Source organism: Leptosomus discolor, chromosome 24, assembly GCF_034619465.1.
Source record: "Leptosomus discolor isolate bLepDis1 chromosome 24, bLepDis1.hap2, whole genome shotgun sequence".
NCBI classification, from domain to species: domain Eukaryota; kingdom Metazoa; phylum Chordata; class Aves; order Leptosomiformes; family Leptosomidae; genus Leptosomus; species Leptosomus discolor.
The window spans coordinates 7,910,739-7,938,383 of NC_141414.1; the positions used below are offsets into that span (position 1 = coordinate 7,910,739).

At 69.7% G+C, this 27,645-nt stretch overlaps 5 protein-coding genes across 6 annotated transcripts; 3 read left to right on the forward strand and 2 right to left on the reverse strand.

Annotated features, from left to right (window-relative positions):
- Nucleotides 1–62: 62 nt before the first annotated feature.
- Nucleotides 63–5,923, reverse strand: PCSK4 (proprotein convertase subtilisin/kexin type 4). Its single transcript, XM_086477457.1, has 15 exons — nt 5,729–5,923; nt 5,147–5,251; nt 4,971–5,066; nt 4,685–4,813; nt 3,974–4,050; nt 3,770–3,858; nt 3,070–3,242; nt 2,784–2,996; nt 2,487–2,587; nt 2,024–2,127; nt 1,746–1,863; nt 1,372–1,551; nt 966–1,090; nt 519–638; nt 63–442 (listed from the first exon to the last, which is right to left on the reverse strand). The coding sequence occupies exons 1-15, from the start codon at nt 5,921–5,923 to the stop codon at nt 63–65; spliced, it is 2,205 nt and encodes a 734-aa protein (XP_086333583.1).
- Nucleotides 5,924–6,268: 345 nt separating this feature from the next.
- Nucleotides 6,269–10,947, forward strand: REEP6 (receptor accessory protein 6). The gene is made up of 5 exons (XM_086477458.1): nt 6,269–6,383; nt 9,145–9,238; nt 9,502–9,640; nt 9,923–10,091; nt 10,904–10,947. The coding sequence occupies exons 1-5, from the start codon at nt 6,269–6,271 to the stop codon at nt 10,945–10,947; spliced, it is 561 nt and encodes a 186-aa protein (XP_086333584.1).
- Nucleotides 10,948–12,035: 1,088 nt separating this feature from the next.
- C24H19orf25 (chromosome 24 C19orf25 homolog) lies at nt 12,036–12,463 on the forward strand. Its single transcript, XM_086477662.1, has 2 exons — nt 12,036–12,186; nt 12,276–12,463. Exons 1-2 carry the CDS (start codon nt 12,036–12,038, stop codon nt 12,461–12,463), a joined length of 339 nt encoding a protein of 112 aa, XP_086333788.1.
- A 1,225-nt stretch (nt 12,464–13,688) lies between these two features.
- On the forward strand, nt 13,689–16,009 carry GZMM (granzyme M). Its single transcript, XM_086477459.1, has 6 exons — nt 13,689–13,746; nt 14,179–14,338; nt 14,468–14,612; nt 14,935–15,189; nt 15,406–15,621; nt 15,923–16,009. The coding sequence occupies exons 1-6, from the start codon at nt 13,689–13,691 to the stop codon at nt 16,007–16,009; spliced, it is 921 nt and encodes a 306-aa protein (XP_086333585.1).
- Nucleotides 16,010–17,378: 1,369 nt separating this feature from the next.
- On the reverse strand, nt 17,379–27,617 carry APC2 (APC regulator of Wnt signaling pathway 2). Of its 2 annotated transcripts, XM_086477755.1 has the most exons (15): nt 27,477–27,617; nt 27,266–27,356; nt 27,016–27,184; nt 26,825–26,933; nt 26,606–26,719; nt 25,914–25,991; nt 24,694–24,786; nt 24,219–24,603; nt 23,961–24,056; nt 23,656–23,795; nt 23,482–23,559; nt 23,280–23,396; nt 22,963–23,177; nt 17,892–22,872; nt 17,379–17,855 (listed from the first exon to the last, which is right to left on the reverse strand). In XM_086477755.1, the coding sequence occupies exons 1-15, from the start codon at nt 27,615–27,617 to the stop codon at nt 17,379–17,381; spliced, it is 7,284 nt and encodes a 2,427-aa protein (XP_086333881.1). The 2 variants fall into 2 exon arrangements, with proteins under 2 accessions (XP_086333881.1, XP_086333880.1); XM_086477754.1 differs by having other exon boundaries at nt 17,379–22,872.
- Nucleotides 27,618–27,645: the final 28 nt, after the last annotated feature.

Consider the following 27,645-nt stretch of genomic DNA (forward strand, 5'->3'; position numbering starts at 1 on the left):
CGCGGGCGGCTCTGTCCCAGGCTGGGATCCAACCGCTTGTGTCCGTGCAGCCCGGGCTGGTGTCACACCATCCTTCCAGCCCGGGGACAGCGGGAGCCACCTTTGGCAACGCAACAGGCCACACAGTGCGTGACGCAGAGGGCGGCTGGGAGCATCAGGCTCCCGCAGATGAGGATGGGGAGAAGGTCCCTCTGCGGCCGCCCCTCGGGGGCGAAGCCCCGCGGAGGGGAGCACGAGCGGGCGAGCTCGTCGAAGGCGTGGGCGGCGGGGCAGGAGGTGCAGTTGTTGGCCGAAGCGCCCTGGCACGTGTAGCAGGAGGGGTGGCAGCGGGCGCAGGCGCGGGCTGCGCTGGCGGTGGTGGCTCTGCGGGTCCGGCCGTAGTAGCGGGGAGGGCAGTAGGACAGGCAGGAGCGCCGGTGGGCGAACAGGGAGCCGCCGCACTCTGCGGAGGGAGGGAGGGTGGCGTGAGCGGGGCTGCGGGGGCCGAGAGCCCTGTCCCCTCCCGCCCGGAGACGCACCCTCGCACGCTCCCTGCGCGTCCCGCCGGATGCATCTGTCCGTGGCAGGGGGTGGGAAGTGCCTGGCCGTCATGTCCTCGTCTGTGCCGTGGAGGTGCAGGGTGAAGCTGGTCAGCAGGCCTGGGGGCGGGAGGGAGAGGACTCGGTGCTGGTGGCGGCCGCGTTCCCACCCTCCAGCGTTCGGGATCTGGAAGCTGTGGGGTCACGTGGAGGAGAACAAGCCACGTCCCCTTCCCGGCGACGTGCTGGCCAGAGAGACCCTCAAAACACAAGCACGTCCGTGCAGAAGCGAGGGCTCTGGCCAGACCCTGTGCCCAGGAGGAGCAGGAAGGGGACAAGCCAACAAGTTGCTAATCGAGGAGGAGGAAGGAAGAAGCAGCAAGAATGACCGGGCTCTGGGTGACCCTGGTAAAGGGGGTTCAGACCCCCGGGGCCCTGGCCACCCACCTGTGTTGTAGGCATCACCCTTGTTCTCCAGCTGGAGCGTCCAGGTCCCGTTGGGGTTCTCGTCCCAGAAGTGCGTGGACATGAAGGTCCAGTTCTTGTAGCCCTCCTGGCTGGTGTCGTAGGGGCTGGAGGAGGAGAGCCGGGAGTGACGGCCCCGGGGCTGGAGCGGGGGGATGCAGCCCGAGGAGGCCCTGGAGTCACCCTGTCCTGGGTGTAAGGGGGCATTGCCAAGGCGCGGCAGGGGCCACAGTGGGGTTTTGGGCACGGTGAGCCCGTTCCCTGCGGGGGCCAGAAGCAGCTGCTTCAGCGTGGGGGAGAGTGTCCCGGCCCCAGGAGAGGCTGTGGGAGGAGGAGCCCCCCAGCAGCTGGTGAGGCGCATGGCAGCGAGCTCGCAGAGCGCCCTTACCGCACCGTCACCAGCGTGGACGTGGTCCCCATCGGGCTGGTCAGAGCGATCGCCAGGTCCCCCCTGCGGCTGTAGCTGAGAGCGAGCTGGACCTGGACGTGCTCCAGCGAGCGGATGCACTTGGTCCTCCCCGAGCAGGAGGAGACGTCTGCGGAGACGGTGAGCTTGGAGCCGATGCTCCTGCCGAGTACGAGACGGAGGTGAGGGCATCTCTGACGCCCACCGTGGGCCACCCCGACCTCGAAGCACAGCCCCGTGGCACAGACCGCTTTCTGCCGCTGCGAGGGGCACAGCACGGCTTTGCTACGAGGAGGTCCCTGTGGGAGCTCGTGGGAGGACGGACCCGGGGGTGGGGGGGGGGGATCGTCCCTTACCGGGGGGCGTGAAGAGCCTTGACCGAGCATCTCCGCTGGGGCCGAGTGCCCGTCCACGCCGCGGCCATCTCCACCAGCAGACCGGCGTCCAGGAGCCCGTAGCCGTAGTGGTGGCTCACTGAAAAGCACCCAAGAGAGGACGCGTGACCCCCTCTGTGCTGAGAGAGCACCGGGGGCTCCCGCCCCAGGTCTGCTGGCGGGGGTTTGAGGGGCAGCACGGTGGCCCCTCAGCCAGGGGAGGGAAGCGGGAGCAGGCAGGGGCTGAGCCCTGAGCTCACCTCGGCGTCCAGCCCCGTTCACAGCCCAGTCTTCTGCCTGCAAGTGAGCGGGCTTGGAGCTCCTGACGACGAGATGCTGCAGGTCACGCCAGGTCAGTGCTGGGCTGGAAGCAAGGAGGGTTTGGGGACAGAGGTCTCTGCTTTGGGTCAGATTTTGAGGGTGCATTTGGCTCTTCTAACTTCTGATGTAGCGGTTTGGGTCCAAGCTGGCCCCTCCACAGCCTCCTCCTCTGCCAAAATGGGAGCAACAGAGACCTCCAGAGGACATCCCCCCTCCTGCCTCTGGCTGCTCTCCCGCAGTGTCCTGGGAGAAGAAGCTGCCCCACCAGAGCCCCCAGGAGACCTCAGCTCTGTCCCCCCCAAACCTCCCTGCTAGCAAAGTCCCCCTCCTTTGTCCCTGCAGGGTCCTGGCGAGGCACCAGGCTCTCCCCGGGGACGGTCCCGCTGCTGCAACGTCACCTACTTGGCCTCCAGCGCCAGGGCGATCATCCCCGCGGCCAGCGGGGCCGCGGCGGAGGTGCCCGTGTGCTTGTCGGTGCAGCGGTGGTGCAGGTCGGTGGTCACCTGTGGGGGAGGGGAGGGGGATGTCTCGGCACCGTTGCCTGCTGCGGGAGGGTCCCTTCCTGCTTTTTTTGGGGTCTAACACAGATGTTTTAATAAACGCCCCTCTCCCTCCCCAGGTAAGGGGCGGGGGGGGCTCGGAGGAGAACCGGTGTCTGCCCAGGGGTTGCCGCGCTGGCAGCGCCGCCGTGGCACTCACGATCTGCACCTCGCTCGCCGTCCTGCCGCTGTAGGTGGTGGTGAGGATGGCGGAGCAGCCCTCGCCGTACCGGGGCCTCCTGCCGCCCGCCAGCACGCTGCCCACCGCCAGGGTGTAGACGCTGTTGGCGTACCCGTCGCAGTTGCAGTTGTCGTAGTTGGTCCCGCCGTTGCCCGAGGCCCAGACGAAGACGGAGCCGAGGCCACCCCGTCCCTGGCGGCGGGGAGGCAGGGTCAGCAGGGAGTCCTCGCGCCGGCGGGGTCCCCGAGGCCAGCACCCTGCTTACTTTGGTGGCCCCTCTGCGGAAGGCCTCCGTAGCCAGCGCGCCCGGCCCGTCCACGGTCTTGCCGTCGTCCTCGGGGCCCCAGCTGGCGCTGTAGATGTGGATGTGCTGGGGCTGCAGGCTGAGCGACTGGGCCTCCACCAGGTCCGTGATGGGACCATCCAGCATCCGCACACCTGCAGGGCCGGGATGGGGAGCAGCGGCGCCCGAGAGGCGGCAGCACCCGGGAGGCCACGCCGGCTCCGGGGGGACGGAAGGGCCAAGGGGCCCCTCGCCAGCCCCCGCTTCACCCTCGCCCCCCGGTTGCTTTGAGCGCTTTCCACGTGGCGCTGCCCTAAGGAGATCCAGCTCGTGGCAGCAGCCCGGACCCGCTGGATCTGGAAGCTGTGGGGTCACGTGGAGGAGAACATGGTGGGCACGAGCTGGTGCCCAAAGCTCCTCGTTAAGCCCTTTGCAATTAAGCCCGGGGAGTTCTCCCAGCTTTTAATCCCATTTGCCCCACTGGCTTCTGCAGGGCAGCCTCAGCCTGCACAGTACTGGCGCTGCCCGGCGGTGCGGTGGGCACTAAACCCCCCAGGGAAGCGCCGATCCCCGCACCGTGGCTGGGTGTGCGGTGACCCCGCAGCACCCCCCGCTCCCCCGCAAGCCCCCAGCGCTGGTTTGCGGCTTTCCCCCCACCAGCGGGCCGGGGCAAACGGCTCACCTCCGACTTTGGCGTTGTACGCCACGCCGGCGCCGCAGATGCCGTTGTTGGCTGCAGCCGCCACTTCTCCTGCGCAGCGTGTCCCGTGCCTGGGGGGGGGGGGGGGGGGGCAGAGTCGGCCTGTGAGACCCCCCCCTCTGTGAGGGGTGGAGGGGCCTGGGGCAGAGCCAAAGCGCCCAGCGCGGGGTGCTGGGCGACACTCACCCGTTCTCGTCCCCAGCGGTGCGCCTGGGCTGCGGGTCGGGGTCGTTGCTGTTGAAGTCGTAACTCGCCAGGGGGTCCTGGGGCGAGAAGAGGCACCGGCGTGAGCAAACCGCCTTCGCCCGGTGCCCGGCAGCGGGGATCGCCCTGCCTGCCCGTGGGCTCGCTGCCTGCCCAGCCCGGAGAGGGCGGAGGGGGGACCCTTCGCACCCAGCGGCGGCGCTGGGTTAACCTGGAGTTGTTGGGGAACGGGGTTTTGCTAAAGGAGCAGAACTCTGCAGGTCGCTGCGCTGCTCCGTCGTGCCCAGGCTCACGTTTGGGGGTGAGTTAGCCAAGGGTGAGCCTCACCGGCCGCGCACTTAGAGGGGAGGAAGTAAAAACCGCCAAAACCACATTGTTAGGAACAGCAGCTGGGATTTACCCAGCCTTTCCTCTCGGAGCACACGAGGGTTTACCAGCTTTACTGGCTTTGCAGCTTGCTGTAATTACAACTGTTCTGGGGGCTTGAGCGCGCGCAAGTTCTAACGTTTCCTTGATGTGAGAATTCGCTGTGGGAGACACCAAAACTTTTGATCCAGCCACGGAGAGGCTGAGCTCCCACTACAGAGTCCCACGGTGGGGGATGAAGGCACCAGCTCCCACCCTCCCCTGGAGACAACACGCCCTGAAGGAGCCGGTTCCTGCAGCCTGCGCTGCTCAGCCCCCCGCAGTTACGTAGTTGGCAGACAGGTCCGGGTGGTCCTTCTCGATCCCATCGTCCAGGATGGTCAGCACAACCCCCAGCCCGGTGTACCCTTTGCTCCAAGCAGTAAGGATGTTTAGGTCAGGATTGATGTCATTGTTCTGGAAAACAGATTAAATTTGATCAGCTCCTGGGCAGCGGGCTGCGGGTGACCTTCAAGGACTCCTCTGCTGCCTCATCACTATCAGCATTAGTCGTGTTTACGCGCCGGGGAGGTGATTTACTTGAGGCTTAGAAGAGAGAGCGGCAAAATCTCACCATGTACCACTGCTTGTGGAACCAGGGATCTGTCGGCACCACGCTGACGCTTCTCCTCGCGCGCCTCTTTACACTTTGCTGCTCAAACCAGAGGACCTGGGTGGGAAGCAGCGTTGTTGGTGGCAGGTAAAGCCTGCTCGGCGCAGCCTGGGTCCCCGCAACCGCCTCCTCCCTACCTTTGGCTCTTTCGCCAGGCGCATATTCCAGCCCCAGTGTCTGCTCAAGGCTTTCTGCCTGGTGCCGCGGTGTTTGAAATGGTAATAAGGCTCGCCCTCCATCACCTGCGGGGGCAAAGAGCTGTGGTAAGAGCTCGTTTCTGGACAAGCAGCCGGGCTGCGGACGCGCGTGCCAGCTCTGCGTGGGCCGTCGGGATCAGAAAGGCGCGTGCGGTGCGAGCTGTAGGCGGCAGGACGAGGAGAGCGGCGCTGGGAGGGGGAGCGGGCTCCCGGGGAAGGGCTGGGTGAGCCCCTCGGGTTTCCTCGCTCGCCCGCGCCTGCGCCGCGGCCATCAGCGGCGCGCCCCGCCGCCGCGCTCGCATCCACATCCGATGGTTTCGAACCGCTGGAGGGAATAATCGAACGCCTTATTTTAAAGGGAAACGCGCCTCCCGCTCCGAGGCACGTGGAGGGGACAAGGGCTGGGGACAAGCGGAGGCGGACGAGCGAAGGGGGACACCGGGTGGGACGAGGGGGCGTGGGTGGGAGGTGCTGAGCTCGCCCGGGCCCCCGCCTGCCCCGTCGCCCTCCCCGCGGCAGCACCTGGCCCAGGCAGAGCAGGCCGTGCCGGCGGGCCACGCCCTCGGCCTCCCGCAGCCCCGCTGCCGCCACCCGCACGGCCCAGCTGCTCAGGTAGACGCGGGGCTCGGCGGAGCCCGGTGGGGCGGCGGCGACCACCGCCCCCAGCGCCAGGAGCAGCCCCGGCCCCAGCAGCGCCCGCGCGGGCCGCGCCGCCATCGAGGCCGCGGAGGGATTGAGCGGGTGTTGCCATGGCGACGGCATCGCCCCCCCCCCCCCCCCCCCCTCCCCGCCCCGCCCGGCCCCGCCTCCACCGGGGCGGGGTTGAGCAGCTGTTACCGTGGCGACGGCATCGCCCCGCCCCTCCCGGCCACGCTCCGCCTCCATCGAGCGGAGTGTTGCCATGGCGACTGCATCGGGCCCCGCCCCTCCCGGCCACGCCACGCCCCTCCCGGCCCCGCCCCCGCCTCCGCATTGGCCCGGGGCGCCGGGAGGCCGTTGGGCACCGGTGCGTGGGGGGGAGGGGGGGGTCGGACCGGTCCCGCCGCCGCCGCCGCCATCGCCATGGGCACGGTGCCGCAGCGCCTGCAGCGCCTCCTCGATCGCCCCGGGCCGCTCGGGGACCTGCTGGGTCGCCTGGAGGCCCGCACCGGCGTCCGGCGGCTCTACCTGGCCACAGGTGCGACCGGGAATCCCGGGACCCTCCCCCTCCCCCCCCCCCAGCAGTGTCGGCTCCGCTCCCGGCCCCGCTCCCCTCCTGGTTGGGGGGGATGTGTGTGTGTGTGTGTGTCTCCGAGGGTCCCTCCTCTTTCCTGGGGTGTCCTGGCAGCCCCTCACCGTGCCTCTGGGCTCTGCCGGGGGCAGGGGATGGGCAGGGGGAGGGCAGAGCCCGCAGCCATTTGGGGGCTCCCGGGTGCTCTTGCAACGTGGGGCGGGGGCCGGGGGGGGTTGGCCGGCCGTCCTCGCCGTCGGCAGGCGTGAAATCCCGCACGCCGACCCGAGGGGAGCCGCACCCCGAAACCCACGGGGTCTGCCTGTCGGGAGGCGTCGGCCGGACCCTCAAGACCCCTGAGCAGCCTGGCCCCGATGGAGGGGGGGTCCCCACTCCCTGGTGGGTGAGCCCTGAAATCACAGCGGGTCAGAAACGGGGGTGCCCGTCCCCGCATCCCGCCGGGCCGCCGGGAGGGCAGACGTGTCCGGCTGTTCACCGGATCCTGTTTGCTCATTAATGAGAAACCAGCCGCCATCTCCCCGGGGAGCCTCCTCCTGGCACGACCTGACCCCTCTCCTCCGCCCCGCGCCGCGCTCTGCTCATTTACAACTTGCCCGTCCGCATTTTCCCATTCGGTATTTTATATAAATCCCCCCCAGGAGGGGCTTGGGGCTTCCCGCCGGGGGCTCTCCCCTGCCTTTTGCCTCCCAGTGCCATTTCCTGGCCCTTTGCCTGCTGCAGGGCTCGCTTTCCTGCTCCGAGGGGGAAAGGGGTCCCTGAAGGGGCACGTGCCGCTGGGAGCAGGCTGGGTTGGGATGTGGTGCGTGGCAGCCAGGCGTTTTCCGAGCAAAACGGTTCCCGGGGCTTTGGTCGTGCTCAGGTGTGAAGGACTTTTGGGGGTAGGGCAAGAGCAGAGGCACCGCTTCCACCAAGCAGCGACGGTCCCCCATGTTCTCAGTCCCTGTCCTGGAAAGCAGAAGGTGCTGCTCAACTAAAAATACCCAATTTCTCCCTCCTCCGGCTCTGGAACAATCCCTGATTTGTGTTTGAACCCAGCAGGGTCGGTTCTGCATCTCTAGAGGCTGCGGTTTGGAGCCCAGCTTGCCCGGCCTCTGGGCAGCACAGCCGTGCGGTGGCTTCGACTGGGTGAAAATCACCCCGGGGGAGGACGGTGTCCCCTTCCCAAGGCACGGGGCCGGCTGGGCTGGCTGTCACACCGGCTGCTCACCCTCCTTGCCGGGCCAGGCACCGTGGGGTGGCTCCGGCCGCCCCCCTCAGCAGCTCTTTGTAAGCGAAACCTTTCACTCGTTTTTTTTGCTGTTACATAAATTTCTCTAGGGGCTAAACTTAGCCCGTGAAATCCCTTCTAAGGCTCTTGGAGGAATGAAACCCAGCGCTGCCTGAACCTGCCGGTTCGTTTTCCTTGAAGGGAGCTTTGCGATTGCTCCAAAGCTGCCTCGTTCCTGCCCGGCTCCTGGGAAAGACCCGGAGCCCGTGTTCGCCCCCGGAGCCGTGGCCGCCCTGCGCCGGGGGACAGGGCAAGGCGCAGAAATGCTGCCGTGAGCAGCGCGGGGATAATCCGTCCTCCCAGCCCGAGCAAGGGCTTTCCTCTCGTTCACCGGCACGGCCCGGTTAAGTCCTGGCTCTCCTGCCCGCCGCAGGGCGAGGCGCTCACGTCGACGGAGGAGTTTGGACGCAGGGTAGGGGAGACGCCGCTGGGCTGGGACAGTAAATGCCCTCGACTCCGGCTCGGCGTGTCCCGGGGCTGCCTTCCTGCCCCCTGCCCCTCCGGGGTCTGTGTTCCAGCTGCCTTGGGCAGGTTGGGGGGGAGCTGCTCGGTGCCGGCACCTCCAGGCCCTCTGAGCAAGGGCTCTTCGCCGTGGCCGTGATTTTGGCAGCAAGAGCTCCTTGCCCCGGCTTCCCCCACCCGCCAGCTCCCCAAACCCTGCTGATCCTGCCCCCTGCGAGCGTCTGAGGGCTGGGCGGGCTCCGACCGACCCAAGCCTTGGCTTGCATTTAATTTTAACGATTTAATTTAATGACAGGGAAGCGGGATCAGATTGCCGGCTCTCAGGGGGCCGAATCCTTAACGACCAGCGGCTGCTGCTCCGCGCAAGCACGTGTAGGAGGCGCGGAGAGGGAGCAGAAAGGAGGCGCGGGCTCGGGCAGCCGGGCTGCTCCTGGCGCTCGGCGCTGGTCGCAAGGCTTGTCCTTGAACGGGCGTTATCAAAAGGCCAAGTGGCTCCGAGCCCCGCGCGCAGAGGGGAAGCTCAGTGCTTCGACTTTGGACTGCAGGTGTGGGCTAAAAGTCTCCGTTTCCGATGTCTCTGCAGCCTTGGCCCGGGTCCCGGCTGGCGACGGGTCCAAAGCCCTGCGAGTTGGTGGTGGAAAAGCCCCTTCCAGGCCAGGGAGAGGACAAAGGGTGACAGGAGCAGGCCGTGGCTCCCTCGGGGAGGAGCGAGCGCCCGCCCTCCGCGACAGACTCTGCCACGTGCCGTGGCTCAGCGCGGCTGCGCAGGCGGCGTGTCGAGCACCTCCACGGTCTGGTGTGGGGAGGGTCGTGCTGGAATTAATTGGGGGTGGTCGTTAGTCCCAAGTGGAGAGTCCCGGTGTGCGCCTCTTCTCACTGCCAGGATGAGAGACTTGCTCAGCGGACCGAGCTGGGGGTCTCTCCTCGCCGTCTCAGTGTCGGCAGGGACATGACCGTCCTCTCTGTGTCCCCCGGCAGGTTCGGTGGCGTTCCTGGGGCTGTACCTCGTGTTCGGCTACGGCGCCTCGCTGCTCTGCAACCTCATCGGCTTCGCCTACCCCGCCTACGTCTCGTGAGTACCCGTGTCCCAGCCCAGCCCCCCTGCAGCGGCTGGAGAGCGTTCCCTGCCCTCAGCTGAGGGTCTCCCTGGTAAACGACGGGTTTGGGAAGCTCTCGAGACCTTCCTGAAAACGCTGGGACCTGGTATGGTCCCAGCCTGAGGCAGCAGCCCCCCCGGTAGGCAGGTTTGCTCCAGGGTTTGGAGGCCTTGGGAAGGAGGCGCCCACCCTGGCAGCAGGACTGCAGCGGCAGCGCCCTTCCCCTCTCCCGCCGCAGCATCAAAGCCATCGAGAGCTCCAGCAAGGAGGACGACACCACGTGGCTGACCTACTGGGTGGTCTACGGCGTCTTCAGCGTAGCCGAGTTCTTCTCCGACATCTTCCTCTACTGGTTCCCCTTCTACTACGCTGGGAAGGTAACGGCTTTGCCGGGGGCTGCCGGGGCCAGAGTCCTCTCGCCCGATGGCTGAACGTGGAGGAGCCAAGCGTGGCGGGCTCTGCCGCTCTTGGGCAGTGGTGGGGGCTGTGGTGGGGCTGCAGCCCAGTGCGGAGCTCCCCGCAGTTGGCTGAGGTCCTGGTACCTCCAGTGAGCTCCAGCCTTCAGGCCAGGCTCCGGGGGGGGGAAGTGGAGCAGCTCAGCGGCTGCCCCGCTCGGCCCCTGCCATCTTCCAGCTCTGGAGCGTCTCCCCTCCCCGCAGTGCATGTTCCTGGTGTGGTGCATGGCCCCCGTGTCCTGGAACGGGTCGCAAGTGCTCTACCAGAACGTCATCCGGCCCTGCTTCCTCAGGCACCATCAGACCGTGGACAACGTGCTGGGCAACCTCAGCACCAAAGCCCTGGACGTGGCTTCCAGCGTCGCCCGAGAAGGTAATGCAGGTTCCCCCCCGGTCCCCACCATCCCGCTCCCTGGCTGGGGCAGGTGGTTTTCTCTGGAGCACGGCCTGGCTCTGCCGGCACCTCTCGGCGAGCAGCCGTCTCTCTGTGACCGCGGGCCGTGCTCTCGCAGCCGTAGCCCCCCGTGGTGGCAGGAGCCAAGCGGGGAGGGTCTCGCTCTCCCCTCCCTGTAATTCTCTCTCTTCTCTTTGCGCCGCGTGGTCCAGTCCTGCAGACTCTGGTCAGCAGCAGAGCCCGGCTGGCGGCCGAGGTGGCCCCGCAGCTCAGCTTGTCTGTATGTAAAGAGCCGCGGTTCCCGCTGCCGCCGAAGGGAGAAGGGGCCGTTGTGCGCGAATCGCCCCCCCCCACGCTACCACCGGCCGCTTGGCCGGATCCTGGCGACCTTGGCGCTGGCCAAACCGAGCTCCTGCTCTTGCAGCCGCCGCCGTGGCTCACGTACAACCCTCCCTTTCTCCCTCGGCGGGGGTAGAGCAGGCGCTTCCCCTCCTGCTTCTCCGTAGACAGACCCCAACCCGTGCGTCCTCCCTCAGCCATGTTCCTCCGCGCTGCCGCCAACTTGGGGCTCCCATTCCAAGCTTTGCTCCATACCGGGGTGCAGGCAGGGCAGGCAGCTGCCTGCCAGCCCCCCCCCCCCGCTCCCCGCCCCGGGTAGGGCAGGAGCTGGCTGTGCTTCGGCGAGAGAGGGAGGGAAACGGGATGGCGACGCGTGGTCGGCCCTGGGCCACCATTGGGGTTGGCCGCTGGTCCAGGGACGGGCCTTAACGCCGTCCTCGTCTCTCCCGCAGCCTCCAGAGCAGCCCTGAACCTGGAAGCAGAGAAGAGCAAGTGAGAGGAGCCTCCGGTACCGGCACCGTGACCCTGCGTTCGGGGCCTGGGCTTGGGCCTGGGCCCCGCTCGGCCGAATGGCCGAGCGGGGCCCAGGCCCAAGCCCAGGCCCCACCGCTCCCGTCCCAAATAAACCCCCGGGCGCCCCCCCGCGGTGCTCCGCCAACCGCCTCTCCCGTGTGTGTTCGCTGGGAACGGCAGCGCCGTGATACCGCGCGGCTCCTTTAAGAACCGGGGAAAAGGGAGCGGGGTGTGCGGTGCCTTTAAGAGAAGTGGGCGGGGCGCCGGCGAGGGGGGAGGTGGGCGGGGCGCGCCGTGATGACGTGGGCGGGGCGCGACCGAAGTGAGGGACTGGGGAGAGGAGGTGGCGCTACGGTGGCCGGGAGGAGGGCGGCGGGTGAGGAGTGGTGTCCGTCCGTCCGTCCGTCTGCAGTAAACGGGGCCGGAGGGTCGGTCTGTCCGTCCCGGGGGGCCGGAGGGTCGGTCTGTCCGTCCCGGGGGGGCGGAGGGTCGGTCTGTCCGTCCCCGGGGGGCCGGAGGGTCGGTCTGTCCGTCCCGGAAGGCGGAGGGTCGGTCTGTCCGTCCCCGGGGGGGCGGAGGGGGGTCGGTCTGTTCGTCCCCGGGGGGGCGGAGGGGGGTCGGTCTGTCCGTCCCGGTCGGGGGCGGGGTGGGGGTGGGGGTCTGTCAGCGTTGGGGAAGCGCGAGGGGGCAAGGAGAGGGTCTGTCCGTCGTGGGGCGGGGCGGGGCGGGGCGGGGGGGGGGGAGGTCCGTCTGTCCGTCTGACAGCAAGGAGAGGGCAGCTGGGTGTCGTGGGGCAGCGATGGGGGTCGGTCTGTCTGTCCGTCTGGGGGTGCGGGGGGGGGGGGGGGCGGGGAAGGGAGGCGGTCTGTCCGGGGTGGGCAGCAAAGGGGTCTGTCCGTCTGTCCGAGGGAGGACAGGGAGGGGGGTCTGCTTGCGGCGGGCGGGGACAGGGCAGGGGCTGGCTGGCCGAGGTGGGGGCAGCGCAGCCCCCTCACCCCGCCCCCCCTGTCCCCCCCAAGCCAGCTCCCCCTCCCCCCCCCCCCCCTCCACCGCGCATGAGGCCCCCCCGTGATGAGCTCCAAGGCCAAGCGGGTGCTGCCCACCCGCCCTGACCCCCCCAGCGTGGAGCAGATCCTGGACGACGTGCGGGGCACCCACCCGGCCGACCCCGTCTTCCTCCTCCCCGCCGAGCCCCACCGGGACCACCACGGCCCTGCCCCAGGTGAGCCCCGGCGTGGGGAGCAAGGGGGGGGGGGCCCTTCAGCAGCCCCTCGCTGAGCCCCCCCGCACCCCCGCTCTGCCCCCCAGCAGGCCCCAGCGGGCAGGAGGCCGCGGCGGAGGAGCGGGAGCGGCTGTACCGGCAGAGCCGCTCCTACGTGGGGATGAACCAGCGGCTGCAGGAATCCCGGGAGCGGCTGCGGGAGCGACGCGAGGAGCTGCGGCGGGTGGGAGCGGCGTTGGAGCGCGGCGTCTCCGAGATGCGGCAGAAAGCGTGCTGAGGGCCGGCGTTGGCGCTCGGGACGCCTCTGCACCGGCACCCTGGACTGCTCGGGGTGCCCCCGGGTGGCGGTTTCACCGGGGGGTAGAACCCTTGGCGTTGGAATTACGGGAGGATCTGGCATTGCCGCGGTTTGCCGGCACCTCGCCGGCGTGCGATCAGGCCTCGGCAGCGTGAGGTTTTCCCCGAGGTGCTGCCCGTACCGGGGAGGGGGTGCAGCGGCGGTGGCGGCAGGTTCCCGGTGCGGGAGGAAGGGCTCGGCCCCCGCGTTTGGTCGCTGCCGTCGGTGAACTCGATGCCCTCGGCGGCGGCGGGCGGCCATGTCGTCCGCGCCCTCGCGCCGCGGCTTCACCTACGACTTCTCCATCTGGTACTGCCCCGAGGACGACCCCGTCGCCTCCCGCATCTCGGAGCGCTTGAAGCAAGAGGGTTTTCGGGGCTACGCGGAGCACCAGGACCAGGTAGCCGGGACGTCCGTCGTCCTGACCGCCATCGAGGTCATCGAGGCCAGCCGGGTGGCCATCCTCCTCTTCTCCGCCAAGTCCCTCGGGGACCCCTGGTGCCAGCGCGTTTCCCAGTGGAACCTGTGCCACAACATCCTCTGCCACGGCACCAAGATGATCCCCGTCTGCGTGGGCGTGACGAAAGCCGAGGTGCCCCCCTTCCTGCAGCACCTCAACGAGCTCGAATACCCGACCGAGTTCTTCTTCGACAGGCTGGTGAGCAGCCTGAGGACGTCCCGCTCGGCCGCGGGCAAAGCCAGGCCGGCCCCGTCGTCCTCCGCAGCGAAGAGCTGAGGGACCCGGGGGTGGTGGGGGGCCGGTTTTGCAGCCTGTTCGGGGGCCGGTGGCCCTGCGGCGACGGGGGCGGGAGCAGAGTGCTCCTGGGCTGCTGATAAAGGTGGTGGGAACGTGTCACCGCGGGGTGATTGTCACAAATCTCATTAAAACCCTTTCTCGGAGAACCCAAGATGCGACTTTCTCTTGTCCCCGTCGCTTGGGGGAAAGTCAAAAGTCGAACCCCGGGGAGCACCGGGGTCGCGGCGGGTGGTTTTCCGCCCCTGCAGGTGTCACCCTGTGGGTGCCTCTTCCCCTTCCTGCCCACCCCCCCCACCCCCCCGCCCCCTTGGCGAGGGTCCCTGCCCCGCTGCCACCCTGCGCTGCGCCCACACGTGGCGTGGCTCGGCGCGGAGCAGGCGGGCGCTGCCACCCCGCAGCGGGCGAGGGATGGGGGCGAGGGGCACGGTCCTGCTGCTGCTGCTGAGCCTCCCTTCGGCCGGGCTGGGTGAGCGCCGGGGCGGGGGGGTCTGGTGGCAGGGGGGGTGGCAGGGAGGGGGTTGCTGGATGCGCTGGGGGGATGGGGGGTCATGGCTGGGGACCCCCAGCCTTCCCCTCCCAGGGAGGGGCAGCCAACTGGCAGTGGCAGGACTGGGAGAGGGTCTCCTCTCCGCAGCAGCGGGAGGACTGGGAGGGGGGGTCTCCTCTCCCCGGCAGTGGGAGGACTGGGAGGGGGTCTCCTCTCCCCGGCAGTGGGAGGACTGGGAGAGGGTCTCCTCTCCACGGCAGCGGGAGGACTGGGAGGGGGGGTCTCCTCTCCCTGGCAGCGGGAGGACTGGGAGGGGGGGTCTCCTCTCCCCAGCAGTGGGAGGACTGGGAGGGGGGGTCTCCTCTCCCCAGCAGTGGCAGGACTGGGAGGGGGGTCTCCTCTCCCTGTCAGCGCGGGGCTGGCTCCAGCCGTCGGTCATTGGGGGGCACGAGGCCAAACCCCACTCCAGGCCCTACGTGGTGTCCATCCAGTTCGGGGGGGTTCACGCCTGTGGGGGAGCGCTGCTGCACAAGCGGTGGGTGCTGACGGCCGCCCACTGCTTCCCTCGGCGGTGAGTCTGGAGCGGCCAAATCCTGCCCGGCGCAGGGATGGGGGGTCTCGGTGGGGCTCCGTGTGGCCGGCACCGGGCTGTGGCCGGCACCGGGCTCCCACCAACCCCGTCTCTCCCGCTGTGGGGCAGGACGAGGGCCGTCGGGACGGTGGTGGTGGGGCTGCACAACCTGCGGGAGCGCGGGGCGGCCACGCAGACCTTCCCCATCCGGACGACGTGTCCCCACCCCGGCTACAACCACCAGACGATGGAAAACGACCTTCTCCTGCTCCAGGTGGGGCTTGCGCCGGCCGCGGGGAAGGGTTTGCCGTGGGGCTGGAGGAGCATCACCGCCAGCGGTGCCGGGAAGCGCTGCCGGAGATGGGGCCGAGGGGGTTCACACCGCGCCGGTGCAGCCGCGCTCGCAGCCAGGGTGAAGGGCTGGGTGACATTTCCTCTTCTCACCCCCGAGCGCTGTCACCGCTCGGTGACATCTCCCCGCTCTTGCGGGCGCTGCGCCGGCTCGGTCCTGCCCCTCGGCCACCCACGCACCGCGGTGGGGGGCTCCCTGCCAGCCCCCCACGGCCGCGCTGGGGGTCTGACGCCTCTGCCCGCAGCTGGAGGGGACGGTGACGCTGAGCAGGACGCGGCGGCTCATCGGGCTGCTGGGGCGGGAGCCGGCGGCCGGGGCGGCGTGCAGCGTGGCGGGCTGGGGGGCCCGCGGGCGCGGTGGGCTCTCGCCCACCCTGCAGGAGCTGGAGGTCACGGTGCTGGACGCGCGGATGTGCAACAACAGCCGCTTCTGGCACGGGGAACTCGCCGCCACCATGATCTGCTTCCAGGGGCGCCGCGAGGGCTCGGCACCCTCCAAGGTGAGGAGCTGGGGTGGGGGGCAAAGGGCTTTGCCAGGGGACCAACCCACCGGCTGCGAAGCTCTGCGTCCCCCACCCCGAGCCACCCGTCCTGGGTGCGCGGGGACTGCGGGGAGGATGCTCACCCCGAGCAGAGAGGGGAGATCCCCCACCCCAGCCACCGGGGGGTCCCTGGCCCCCGGTTGGGGTCTCCTCCCCACTGTCATCTCCACCCAGGGTGACTCCGGAGGTCCCTTGGTGTGCGGGAAGCGGGGGGCGGTGGCCGGCGTGCTGTCCTTCACCGGCCCAGGCTTCACCAACCCCTTCAAGCCGCCGGTCGCCACCTCGGCCGTGAAGCACAAGAAATGGATCCAGAAAACGCTGCGGGGCGGCTGCGGCTCCCCCCAGCCCGGGCGCGCGGGACAGACAGACCACCCCTTCCTATTTACACAGGTTGGCTTTTAATTCTGAATACTGTCCAGAGTCCCGGTAAAATATCATCCTTAGTACATACATACAGCGACGGGGGGAGCAGGGCACGGCGGAGCCCGGCGGGATTGTCCGCAGGGCAGGGATGAAGCCGATGGGCACGCGTGGAGGGGAGACGGGCGAGCGCGGGGAGGGCAGTGGGGCTGGGACCCAGGGCAGCAGCCAAGTGCGCGGGGCGACGCTGGCCCCCCCAGCACCCCCCACGCTCGGTTATGGCACGTGGGAGCGGGGACGCGTGGGGTGGCTTTGGCCCCTTCTCTTTCAGCGCCGGCCCCGGGTCCCGCTGTGCCGGCTGCAGCCGCTGCCGGAGCCCAGGTCTCCAGCGGGCACCGGGGTGTGCGCACCCCCATGACCCCGGTGCATGTCCCTGGGGACCCCCCGCGTGTCCCCCCAGCCTTGGTGTCCCCCTGGCCTCCCCCTACGGCCCCATCGCGCGTCCCCACAGCCCCCGTGCAACCCCTCGCAGCCCCTCGCTCTGTCCCCCCAGCCCCCCGGCTGCATCCCCTGCACGTGTCCCCACAGCCCCGCGTCTGTCCCTGCAGCCCCCCCTGGCACTTGTGGGGAGGGGGGGCCATAGGTCACCCCATCCAAAGCGGGCAGCCAGCCATAGGGTGGGAGGACCAGGAGACACCCGAGGGGCTGGGGAGCAGCCGGGGGGGGGGGTTGCTGAGGACCACCCGGATCAGGGGGTCCCTCCGCAGCCCATCCCACTCTCTGGGGCCGAGGCGCTTTCCACGCACCCCAATCTTGGGGCCGGCTGGCAGCAGGAGCGGGGGCGTCCCCGGTGCTTTGGGGCTGGGAGCCCCCTGTGTTGTGGGCGTAATCCAGTCCTGGGTGGACTCGTGTCCACAGCCCGCAGGGACGCCCCGGGATCGTGGCCGCCAGCCGGGATGGGGCTCTTCTACCCCGGGGGTGGGAGCTTGGGGGGCTGCAGATGGCGGTGAGGGGCCCCAGACCCTTCCCTGGGGGTTGGGCACCCCGGTGCCAGCTCAGCACCCCGTCCCCTCCCAGGGCAGCCCCCCAGCTCAGTGACACAACTCCCCCAGGGACGAGCCCGTCGGGACCCCGGCTGCCCACCAGCGAGCCCCTGCCCAGCTCCTCCCGCGCCTTTTCCACCTGCCGCCGCCTTGACCCAGCGCAAGCACCGCGGCGGCCGGTTACCTGTTAGTAATCAGCAGCGCACCCTAATTAGGAGCACAAACGGGGGGTCCTGGCCCCCCCGTCTCCCCACGGCCACGCGCTCCCCTCCCACGAAGCCTCTCCCTGCGTGGATCCAGCCGGGCGGCCCCTTTCCCCCCCCAATAAACGGGCCGTGATGGCTGGCAGCGCCGGGCGCCGGTGCCGAGACGAGCTGCAGCACGCGGCGGAGACCTGGCGTCGGGGTGCGGCGCGCCGTCTTCCCGGCGTGCAGGATCAGGCCCCGGTTCAGCCTCTGCCCGAGCGGGATGTCCTGGGATGTCCGTCAGCGGGAGGAGATGGCCACCAGCCCCGGTCCTGGTTCCCAGCGGGTCCCCCCCGGCTCTGTCCTGTCCTCAGCACTGGGAACCGCGATGCTCTGGCACAGCAACCCCCCAGCCGGGGCAGGCAGCGGGTTGGGGCGACTCGCCGGTCCCCAGCCATCCCATGTCGCTGTCCCCTCCTCCCCAGCACAGTCCTGGCCGGCTCCCGTGGGGCAGGGGGTGTCGTGGGACCCTCGCCGGGGCTTCATCCGCGGCAGCTGCTCAAGCTTGGATTTTCTCCACCGCCTTGTCGGCCACCGCTGTCACCACCATGGGGCTGGGGACGTAGTTGAAGGGGGTGACGCGGGCGGCTCTGCTCGGGGAGCCGTGCCGGCTGGCGGGGAAGGTGCCGGCGGGCGCCTCGTGGCCGAAGATGGGCAGAGCGGCCTTGGCGGGGGCCGGGGCTTCGCCGTCGCAGGCGGCGCGGGCGCGCGGCGGCCCCTCGCGGGTCTCCAGCGTGGGCGAGGTGCTGGAGTTGGTCTTGGTGGTGGAGAAGTCCTCGGTCTGCACCACGGCGTCGCTGGTCTTTCTGGGGCTGGGGGTGCTGGGGCGCTCCTCCTCGCCGGCACTCGCCAGCGGCAGGGCGGAGGAGGGCAGCGTGCTCTTGAGGATGTGGGGGATGTCTTCGTCCCGAATCCTCCGCCACGTGCCCTTCATCACCACCACCGGCGGCTTCGCCGGCTGCCCGCTGGGTGCCGGCTGCCCGCTGGGTGCCGGCTGCCCGCTGGGTGCCGCCTCGGTCTGCCGCCGCCGCGACGAAGCCTCGGAGCGGGCGGAGAGGACGGAGGAAGGGCTGCCCGTCCTCCGTGCCACGCTGATGTTGGGCGAGGACGAGTACCTCTTGAAGGGCTCGGGGGCGGGGATGCTGGTCTTCACCGGCAGCCGGGACGGGCTCTCAGAGCTCGTCCTCCGCGGCGGCTTGACCCCGGCAGGGACTTTGCCGCCAGGCTGGGCTCTGGGGACGAGGGGCCGTGGGCTGGGGGCCGCCGGCTTGGCCGCCTTGAGCTCCTCGCAGCGGGAGGAGCAGAGGAAGACGGCCGGCAGGGCGGCGCGGCTGCGCTGCGGGGAAGCGCGGCGAGGCAGCGAGGCCGCCGGCTGCGCCGGGGAGAGCTCGGCACGGTGCCGCAGCAGCAGGCTGGAGGACTCCTTGATGAAGGTGAGCTGGCGAAGGAAGCCGGAGCGGTCCGAGTCGCTCCCGCTGGAACGGGCGGACGACATCCTCACCAGGTTGAGCCGGCTGCCCCCCGGCGCGCCGCCCCGTGCTTTGCCGCCGTCCTCTTGCTCCTCCAGCACCGGCATGGCCCCCCGGCCCGGCAGCACCTTCCTGCTGGGCTTCTGCATGAAGGGGATGCGGACGGGCGACTTCTGCGTCTTGGACTGCTTGGGGGCCGGGGACTTGGGGGCTGGGGATCTGGTCGGGGGTCCCGGCGGGGAGGGTGAGCCGCCCGCCTTGCCCGCGGCCGGAGGACCCTGCTTGGCGAGCTGGGAGGGCGACGGCAGCTTCTTGGGGGCGTGCTGGGAGGGGGTGGAGGTGCGGGAGGAGCCCGAGGAGGGGGGTCCCTTGCCGATGCGGGCGGGCGGTGTCGTGCTCCTCTTGGGCAGCGCCAGTTCCCCGGTTTCGGGGGGTTTGCCCAGCCGGTGCAGGCTCCGGGAGCGCTGCTGGCTCAGGGAGAGGTTCTTGGCCGGCGGCGCCTCGGGCTTCGCCGTGGGGCTTTTCTTCGGGGTGGCCCGTGGGCTGGGGGCGTCCTTGGCCAGGCTGGGCATGTAGATGACGGTCCTGCCACGGAAGACCACGGGCAGGTTGGGCACCGGCTTGGTGGGTGCCGGGCTCCGCTCCACCCTGGTGCTGCCGCGGCCGACGGGACGGGCCCCCGGCGCCTCCTTCCTCTCCGGGCGGCTTTTGCTGTGCTCCCTCCTCGCCGCATCCCGGCCGGCCACGCTGCTGGCTCGCTGCTTCTCCGGCCTGCCCAGGGAGAGCTGCAGGGTGGACCCGACCGAGAGCCCCGACACGAAGGAGAGGATGGAGTCGGACTCGGAGGAAGGCTCCCGCGAGAGGGAGGCAGCAGCCTGGTGCAGCCAGGTGACGATGGAGTTGGCGCCCTCCTGGATGGCTTGCCACTCCACGCTGTCCAGGTCCGAGCCCCGGTCGGAGCCGGTGTCCTCAGCGGGGCGATGCCTCGCCTCCGCTTTCCGCTCCTTCCCGCCGGCACCCGGTGCCTTCTGCTTGCGCTCCGCCAGCCTCCAGCGAGCCGAGGGCCGCCGGCGCTTGGGCATGGCCGAGCCGATGCACTTCTGCAGCAGGTCGTCCTCCGAGTTGAGGCTGGGGGAGCTGGGGGAGCCCCCCTGCGCCTGCCCCGCCACCGTGGCCGACCGCGGCCGGGGGGCTTTGCCGCAGGGCTGGCCCTGCTCCTCACCGTCGGAGAGGTTGGCCTCGCTCAGGGAGCTCATGGAGGAGCTGAGGGAGTAGCACGGCGGCGTCTCGTCGGCGATGAGGTTGTTCTGCGGCTGCAGCTTCGCCTTCGCCGCCCGGGGACCGGGCTCGGGCTCCCTCCGGGGCACGGAGCCGCCCCAGCGCTCCCTCCTGGGTGCGCGGCCGGGCTGGGCTCTGCTGCCAGACACCTCCCTGCCCGCCTCGGGCAGCTCGTCCGAGTCCTTCTCGTAGAAGCAGTAGACGGCTTCCTCCGTCGGGGTGGTGTGGCACAGCGACTGGAAGGCCACCCCGTCCTCCCGGGGAGCGTCCTTCCTCCCGGGGGGACCACCAGTCCTCCCCACCTCCAGCTCCAGGCCGGGTCCGCTCTTCGGGGGGGGCTGACCCCGCTTCCCCTCCCCGCCTTGGCCACGGCTCGACCCCCCTTTGCCCTTGCAGGCTGAGCTCAGCCGGGCGGGCGCCGAGCTGCCGGAGGCGGCTCTCCTGGCCGGGATGGTGCCGGTGCCGCCCGCCTCGCGGTGCCCCTCCGGTAGGACCCCCGCGGGGCGCCCCGTCCCCGGGCCACGGGGGTGCTCGGCCTCCTCGGCAGCCGGGTAGCGCAGGGTCTCGTCGCTCAGCGAGGCGGCGCTGGAGAAGTTGACGGGGGTCCCGTCGGCCGAGTCGGTGAAGGAGTCGTCGTCCTTGAAGAGGTCGCGGGCGGCGGCACGCAGGTGCTTGGGGACGGCGGGGTGCGCGTGGGCCGGCACCAGCATGTAGACGGGGACGTGCACCGGCTTCTTCGTCTGGGGGTGCAGGACCTGGCCGGAGAGCAGGGAGGTCTTCACCTTGCGGAAGCGGGAGGGCATGGCGGAGCTGATGCACTCCTTGAGGATCTCGATGTCGTCGTCGGAGGGGGGCTCGGGGCGGTCGGCCCGCCGCCGGCCCTCCAGGTACCGCTCCTCCCGCCGCTCCTCCCGCTTCTCGTGAGCCACGAAATTCAGGCTGTTCTTCTCCGGGAAGGTGGGCATCAGCTTGAGCTCCACGTCCTTCTGGACGTAGTGCTCGTGGAGGGGCAGGGCGCTCAGGCTGGAGGCGCAGGAGAAGTTCTCGTTGGGTTTCTCCACCGTGAAGTAGACCATGGAGTCCAGGTCCTGGGGCAGCTGGAAGCGTTCCTTGAAGTCAGTGATCTCCATGAACTTCTTGACGTTGTTCTCCCACTGGATGTTGAACTGGCTGGTCTCCTTCTCGGGTTGGCAGCCCAGCTCGAAGAGGGGCGTCTTGCTGCGGCTGGGCGGCATGGTCTGCCCGGGGCTGTCGGGCAGCTCGCTGGGACTGATGGTGCCGCTGATCATCTCGCTGCAAGGGTCGCTCTGGATGGAGCTGGCGATGGAGGGGCTCTCGAAGCTGCCCAGGGAGCTGACGGAGCTGCAGCGGCTCATCACCAGCGGCGTCTCCTGGATGTAGTTCTCCGAGGAGCTCGAGGGCGTGAGGTCCTCCTGGCGCGATGGGGATGACTCCCGCAGGAAGACCTTGTCGCGCTTCGGGAAGGGGATGGTGATGGGCTGGGAAATCCCCGCCAGCGCGGCCGGACCCGGATCTGCCGCCTTCTCCTTCTCCTGCCTCCCGTCCTCGTCTTCCCCGTCCCCTTCCTCCATCTCCAGGATCTCCAGGGAGGAGTCACTGTCCAGCTCGTTCTCGCTGTGGCTCTGCCCGTCCAGCACGTTGTCTGCCGAGGAGAGGGAGGAGAGGGAGCTGCACCGGGAGAAGCAGATGGGGGTGTCCTCCACGGAGTACTTCTGCACCGACTCCTGCTCCGCTGAGGCCGGCGGGTGGGCGGGCAGCTTCTCCGGGATCTTGCTCAAGGTCTCGGCCGTCTGCAGCAGCGCGGGGGGGAGCCAGGCTTGCTTTCTGCCCAGGAGGGAGGCAGGGTGGCCGGCACCGGCGGCCGTGCTGCTCTTGGCCAGGCTCTCGAGCAGGGGGACGTGCTGGTAGGACGGGGAGAGCTTGATGGTGCGGACCTGGGGGTCGGGGGAGAGCTTGCTGCCCGCCTCCTTCTGCCACTCGGGCTCCTTCTCCAGCGCTTTGGGGCTGGGGAAAGTCACCGTCTTCTTGGCCCGTTCGGGCAGGTCTCGCTGCTCCGGCTTGTCTGGCTCGGCCGAGTCTCTGCCCTTGAGCGTGGGGGGTTCGACCCGCTCTGGCTTGCCACCCAGGATGCTCTTGAGGTCGAGCCGGCTTGGCCGCTTCTGGTAGCGCTGCAGCTCGTCCCGGTAGTCGAGGAAGGGGGCCCTGGTGCAGGGCTTCATGTGCTCCTTGGTGCAGTAGCCGTCGCTGGTGCTGCCGCTGTTGAGGCTGTCGTTGGACAGGCTGGTGTAGGCGGTCTTGAGCCGCAGCAGCGTGTGCGCCCGGCTCAGGCTCTCCCGCTTGGCAAAGCCGCCGGCATCCGAGAGGCGGCACGGCGAGCAGGACTGGGCGCGCGCCTCGTGCCCCTCCTCGGGGCCGTACTGCCAGTCCAGGCAGTGGTCCTCCGAGCTGAGGCTGAAGCTGTCGTCTGACGACGTGTGCATGGTAGAGATGTCCTCCACCAGCTTGTCAATCTTGGCCACCGTGCTGGAGATCTTGTTGGCCAACTTCTCGGCGGCCAGCGAGACGTCGTCCTCCGGCAGCGGCAGCTTCTTGGCCTCGGCCGGTTTGCCGCTGCCGTCCTTCTCCGGCTCGGGACATCGCCTCTGCGCCAGCGCCCGGGGCAGCGCCTGCCCCTGGAGGAAGGAGGAGTTGAGGAACATGGAGAGGACGGAGGCGCTGGCCGTCTCCACGCCGGTGGAGACGTTGGGCACATCGTCATCGTCGAAGCAGCCGGAGTCGGAGGCGTAGTCCTTCACCAGGCTCTCCATGTGCCGCGTGGGCTTCTTCGCGCTCTGGCTCTTCAGGCTCTGCTTCTCCATGGTGTCGAAGGTCTCGGCCAAGTGCTTGGCATCCAGCTCGGCCTCCAGCGCCTTCTGCTTGCGCACGTAGAGCGAGGGCATGCAGGAGCCCGGCGAGACGACGGCGGCGTCCTTGTACTTGGGGGGCCGGTTGGTGAGGAGGTTGCGGAGGGCGGCCGCGCTGCCCATGGCGATCATCTTGTGCTTGGAGTGGATGAGGTTGCGCAGCATGCTGACCGCCCCCAGGTCCCAGAGCAGCTCCTGGTCGCGGGGGCTGCGGGCGGACAGGTTCCAGAGGGTGCCGCAGGCGTTGCTGACGATGGTGAGGCTGTGCGAGCGCAGGTGCTGCAGCAGCGTCTGCAGGCAGTTGTGGTCCCGGAGCACCTGCCTGCGGGGCAAGGGGGGACCCCCGGCCGTCAGGATGGTCCCTGACCCCCCCTGTTCCCCACCGCTCTCCCCACCCCACGGCGACCCTCACCTGTAGTCCTCCCGCGTGGCGACGAGGCTGGAGACGTTCCTGAGGATGCCGCCGCCACTCTCGATGATGGCCAGCGAGTTGCTCTGGCACTTGTAGGTGAGGGTGCTCACCAGGAAGCCCAGGGCTCCCTCCACCCCGCAGATGGCGGCTTTGTTCTCCGTGCTGTGCGCCGACAGGTTCCACAGCGCGCTCAGGACGCTCTTCAGCGTGGACTCCTGTCCCGGGGAGGGGGGACACACACACACACACATCCCCCTCCGTCAGCCCCCATCCGGCTGCCCCAGCACCCGCTCCCCCCCCCCCATCCCAGCGCTCACCTTGCCGGCGTGCAGCGCGCACCGTGTCAGCCCGGTCACGCTGCCCACCTCCCGCAGCACCTTCTTGCTGTTGATGTCAGCCCTCCAGGAGAGGTTCCTCAGGATGCTGGAGACCACCTTGGGGGGGCAGAGAGGGGTAGGTGGGCGCGGGGACCCTCCTTCCCGAGGGGAGCCCCCCCCTCCCACCACCACCAGTACCCACCTGGTGCAGCTCCTCGCTGTCGGAGCCCAGCTGAGCCACGATGGCCTCCATGCAGCCCCGGCGGGAGCACAGCGTCGCCTGCGGGGAGGATGAGGGTGGTGAGGGCGACGCCGCAGCCCTCCCCCCCCGGGCCCCGCTCCCCACCCCGCAGCCTCCCCGGCGCCCCCCCCCGACCTTGTTGACCACGTCGCCAAAGGTGAGGTTGGTGAGGGCCATCCCCGCGTAGCGCCGCAGCGCCAGGTTCAGGTGGTCGCTCGTCATCTTGTGCATCTCGTAGTCCACCTGCAGCAGCTCGGCCACCGCCTGCAGCCCGCCTGCGGGGTGGGAGAGGGGGATGATTTGGGCAAGGGACACCCCCCGCCCCCGCCGCCCCAGTCCCGGGCACCCCTTCCCCAGCGCTGCTGCCGTTGCACCGGGGAACAGGGTGGGCAGGGGTGCCTGCGGCGCCACAGGGATGGAGCCCCCCACCCTGCGCTCACCCAGCTCGTTCATGGCCCGCCGGTACTCCTCGTCGAAGGAGAGCTTCATGATGGCGCAGGTGGCCTGGCAGATCTGGGGCTCGATGGGCACCGGCGCTGCGGGGAGAAGAGGAGGAGGGGGGGGGGGGGTCAGCCCTGGGGTCGGGCACCGACGGTCCATCCCCTCGCCATCACCCGCAGGGCACAGGTGCTCACACACATGGATGTGCACACACACACACCCCCACCCACCCACGGGCGCCCCGCTCGCCCCCGTACCCGTGCCACCCTCGGGGCCTCTGCCCCCGTCCCTGCTCTGCATCTGCAGCCAGTCCCAGCACGTCTCCGAGTAGGAGCGGATCTGCTCCAGCACGTGCAGCACCCGCATCTCCTTCTTGGCCTGGCCCTCGTCGGGCTGGGAGAAGACGATGTTGTGGAGGGCGGCGTTGGCACGCATGCGGGCGTCCTTGGCGCCGGAGGGGCTTTCGGGGGGCCCCGGCTCGCCGTCCGAGTCGTGGAGGATCTGGATGAGCAGGGGCAGGCAGCCCGACTTGCGCATGGCCAGGCAGCTCTCCTGCGAGCTGGACATGGCCAGCAGCGTGCGGGACATGTCGTCCTTGTCCCGCGTGGCCAGCATGGACAGGAGCCAGAAGACCACCTCGACCTGCGGGACGGGACGGGGGACGACTCGGGGTTACAACGCGGCCGCCCCCTCCCTGCCTGCGCAGCCCACCCCAGCCGGGCTGCCCCTCACCTTGCTGCTGCCCAGGCTGCTGCCCCCCTCCTCGGGGTGGGTCGGGGGGTCCAGGCTGCCGTCCCCCTCCATGCCCAGCACCTTCCCGCAGAGCTGCAGAGGAGGGGGCAGATGGGGGTGGGTTGCAATGTGCTGCCATCCTCACCCCCCATGCCCCCTGCCCAGCCCCTCCCCACTTTTCAGGACCCCACTGGTGCCGTCAAATCCAGCAGCATTTCCCAGCTTGTGCAATTGTTGCTCTCGTCAATGCTGGGGTTGTATTTTAAGCCAGAATCGGGGCTGATTGGTGCCGAGGTGGGGGTGGGGGGCGCTGGCACAGCAGCGGGCTGGGGAAAGGAAAATCTTGGGCAAGGCGAGCGGGACGGGCAGCGTGGACTGTGCCAGGGCCGAGGCAGCGGAGCTGCTTGTGCCGGTTGGCGATGGAGGGGCCGTGTGGGGTGTGGGGCTGGCTGGGGGTGATGGAGGGGCCAGGGATGATGGAGGGGCTGGGGGTGATGGAGGGGCTGGGGGTGATGGAGGGGCCAAAGATGAAGGAGGGGCTGGGGGTGATGGAGGGGCTAGAGGTGGTGGAGAGGCTGGGGATGATGGAGGGGCTGGGGGTGATGGAGGGGCCGGGGGTGATGGAGGGGCTGGGGGTGATGGAGGGGCCGGGGATGATGGAGGGTCTGGGGGTGATGGAGGGTCTGGGGGTGATGGAGGGGCTGGGGGTGATGGAGGGGCCGGGGATGATGGAGGGGCTGGGGGTGATGGAGGGGCTGGGGGTGATGGAGGGGCCAGAGATGATGGAGGGGCTGGGGGTGATGGAGAGGCTGGGGGTGATGGAGGGGCCGGGGATGATGGAGGGGCCGGGGATGATGGAGGGGCTGGGGGTGATGGAGGGGCCGGGGATGATGGAGGGGCTGGGGGTGATGGAGGGGCTGGGGGTGATGGAGGGGCTGGGGGATTACAGCGGGGCTGGAGAGGACGGCGGGGCCGTGGTGCTGGCGCTGGCGCTGGCGAGGTGCCCGCCCTGGCTGGCAGATGCCGCGGGAGCCATCGCGCCCGCCCGCCGCGCGCCGTGGCCTACTTCTGGTCTCCATGGCAACTGCCCATTTCACGGTGCCCGAGCCACACAAAGCCCTGGCTGTGCGACCGGGACAGGATGGGGACAATGGCGGGGGGCGGGGGGGCTGCGCCTGGCCCCCTCCTCCAGCCTCCCCAGGCTCAGCCCGTCCGGGTACCTGCGGCTCCGGCTGCTGCACCTTGTCCTGCGCCTCCATCAGCTCTTTGTCGATCTGCTCCAGCCGGGATGCCCGGATCTGGGAGGGCAGAGGGGGCGTCAGCGAGGGCTGGGGCCCCCCACCCCTTCCCCATCGGGGACCCCCAGCACCGCCAGAGCCAGGCGTGAGGGTGCCTGGGGCTGGGGGCAACATGCCAGGGTGCACAGGGCTGGGAGGTGATGCAAGCGTGCAAGGAGCTGGGTGCAAGCGTGCAAGGAGCTGGGTGCAAGCGTGCAAGGAGCTGGTGCAAGGGTGCAAGGAGGTGGGAGTTAGGGTGCAGGTAGCTGGGTGCAAGGAAGTCACATGCAAGGAGCTGGTGCAAGGGTGCAAGGTGCTGGGTGTCAGGGTGCAGGTAGCTGGGTGCAAGGGTGCAAGGAAGTCTGGTGCAGGGGTGCAAGGAGGTGGGAGTTAGGGTACAAGGAGCTGGGTGTCAGGGTGCAGGTAGCTGGGTGCAAGGGTGCAAGGAAGTTGCACGCAAGGGCGCAAGGAGGTGGGTGTGAGGGTGCGTGGCGCTGGGTGCAAGGGCGCACAGGGCTGGAGATGGCAGGATGGGGTGGGACGGCAGCTGGAGCTCCCCCCCTCGCTCCGAGTGGAGGATGGGGGCAGCGAGGAGGGGAAGGGACTACTCCCCCCCCACAGACACCCCCCCCGACCTGCGCCCGCTGCACCATCTCGTCCGCCGTGCCGAAGCGCTCCTCCATCAGCGAGCGGATGTGCTGGGCCTCGAACTCCAGCTGCTGCCGGATGAGATCCATCTGCATGGAGAACTGGGGACAGGGGGGACAGCGTGAGGCCAGGAGAGGGGGGAGACAGGGTCCTGCCTGCACCCCAGGGCCGGGGCAGGGGGGGGGGGCCGGGGTACCCCCTCTCACCGTCTCTACGTGGGGCAGCTCGTCCAGGCGCGTGGCCAGGCTCTGCAGCTGGGCGTAGTACCACACCTTCTCCTTCTCCTCCTTCTCGATCTCGCCCAGCAAGAAGCACCTGGGGAGGGAGTGGGGAGCCCCGTCAGCGCAGCCCCCCAGACCCCCCCCGGCCCCGTGCATCCCCCACCCTCAGCCATCACCTCTCCCGGTCGAGCTCCTCCAGCACCCGGAGGGTGGCTCTGCCCAGGTCCCCGGCGCCGTCCCGGTGGGGCGCAGGTGGCGGTGGGCTGTCCTCGACACTGCGCCCGGCTCCGGCCACCTCCGGGGGGAACTTGAGGTTGTAGAGGCTGGTGATGTCCATCTGCAGGGCTGGGGACGGGGACAGAGGCGTGAGGGTGGGCTCGGCTGGGAAACCCCCTCCCCGCTCCCCACCCCTGCTTGGGCACCCACCTTTCAGCTGGTCCAGGACCTCCGTCTGCCCCGAGGACATCATGACCCGCGCCTCCTGCTCCAGCTTGCCCTGGAGGTGCTTCAGGACCTCCTAAACCAGGGATGGAGCCGTCGGGTGGGGGTGGGACGCAGAGGGAAGCCCCCCCACCCGCGGCCTTCCCGCAGCCCCAGCGTGGGGTCCGTGCCCTCCCGTCCCTGGGCTCGTCCTCACCTTCATGTCCGAGGTCTCATTCTCCAGCTTGGAGAGGTGGTTGGAGTTGTCCTCCAGCTCCCGCCGGAGGTGGCTGTTCTCCTTCTTCAGCGCCTCCACCTGCCGCACCAGCTGGTCGTACGAGGCGATGGAGCCGGACATCTTCACCCCTTCCAGCGCCTGCGGGGTG

Excerpts from the sequence above, each read along its gene's own strand:
- GZMM (XM_086477459.1), top strand. The coding sequence starts at position 13,689 with ATGGGGGCGAGGGGCACGGTCCTGCTGCTGCTGCTGAGCCTCCCTTCG. Across the intron at positions 14,613-14,934 it reads ACGACCTTCTCCTGCTCCAG|CTGGAGGGGACGGTGACGCT; the intron begins GTGGGGCTTGCG and ends CTCTGCCCGCAG. Across the intron at positions 15,190-15,405 it reads AGGGCTCGGCACCCTCCAAG|GGTGACTCCGGAGGTCCCTT; the intron begins GTGAGGAGCTGG and ends ATCTCCACCCAG.
- PCSK4 (XM_086477457.1), bottom strand. The coding sequence starts at position 5,923 with ATGGCGGCGCGGCCCGCGCGGGCGCTGCTGGGGCCGGGGCTGCTCCTG. Across the intron at positions 3,859-3,973 it reads ACCGCTGGGGACGAGAACGG|GCACGGGACACGCTGCGCAG; the intron begins GTGAGTGTCGCC and ends CCCCCCCCCCAG. Across the intron at positions 2,588-2,783 it reads CGGCGAGCGAGGTGCAGATC|GTGACCACCGACCTGCACCA; the intron begins GTGAGTGCCACG and ends CCTCCCCCACAG.
- C24H19orf25 (XM_086477662.1), top strand. The coding sequence starts at position 12,036 with ATGAGCTCCAAGGCCAAGCGGGTGCTGCCCACCCGCCCTGACCCCCCC. Across the intron at positions 12,187-12,275 it reads CCACCACGGCCCTGCCCCAG|GCCCCAGCGGGCAGGAGGCC; the intron begins GTGAGCCCCGGC and ends GCCCCCCAGCAG.
- REEP6 (XM_086477458.1), top strand. The coding sequence starts at position 6,269 with ATGGGCACGGTGCCGCAGCGCCTGCAGCGCCTCCTCGATCGCCCCGGG. Across the intron at positions 9,239-9,501 it reads GCCTACCCCGCCTACGTCTC|CATCAAAGCCATCGAGAGCT; the intron begins GTGAGTACCCGT and ends CTCCCGCCGCAG. Across the intron at positions 9,641-9,922 it reads CCTTCTACTACGCTGGGAAG|TGCATGTTCCTGGTGTGGTG; the intron begins GTAACGGCTTTG and ends CCCTCCCCGCAG.
- APC2 (XM_086477754.1), bottom strand. The coding sequence starts at position 27,617 with ATGTCCGGCTCCATCGCCTCGTACGACCAGCTGGTGCGGCAGGTGGAG. Across the intron at positions 24,057-24,218 it reads AGGCCCCGAGGGTGGCACGG|CGCCGGTGCCCATCGAGCCC; the intron begins GTACGGGGGCGA and ends TTCTCCCCGCAG. Across the intron at positions 22,873-22,962 it reads GCCACGCGGGAGGACTACAG|GCAGGTGCTCCGGGACCACA; the intron begins GTGAGGGTCGCC and ends CTTGCCCCGCAG.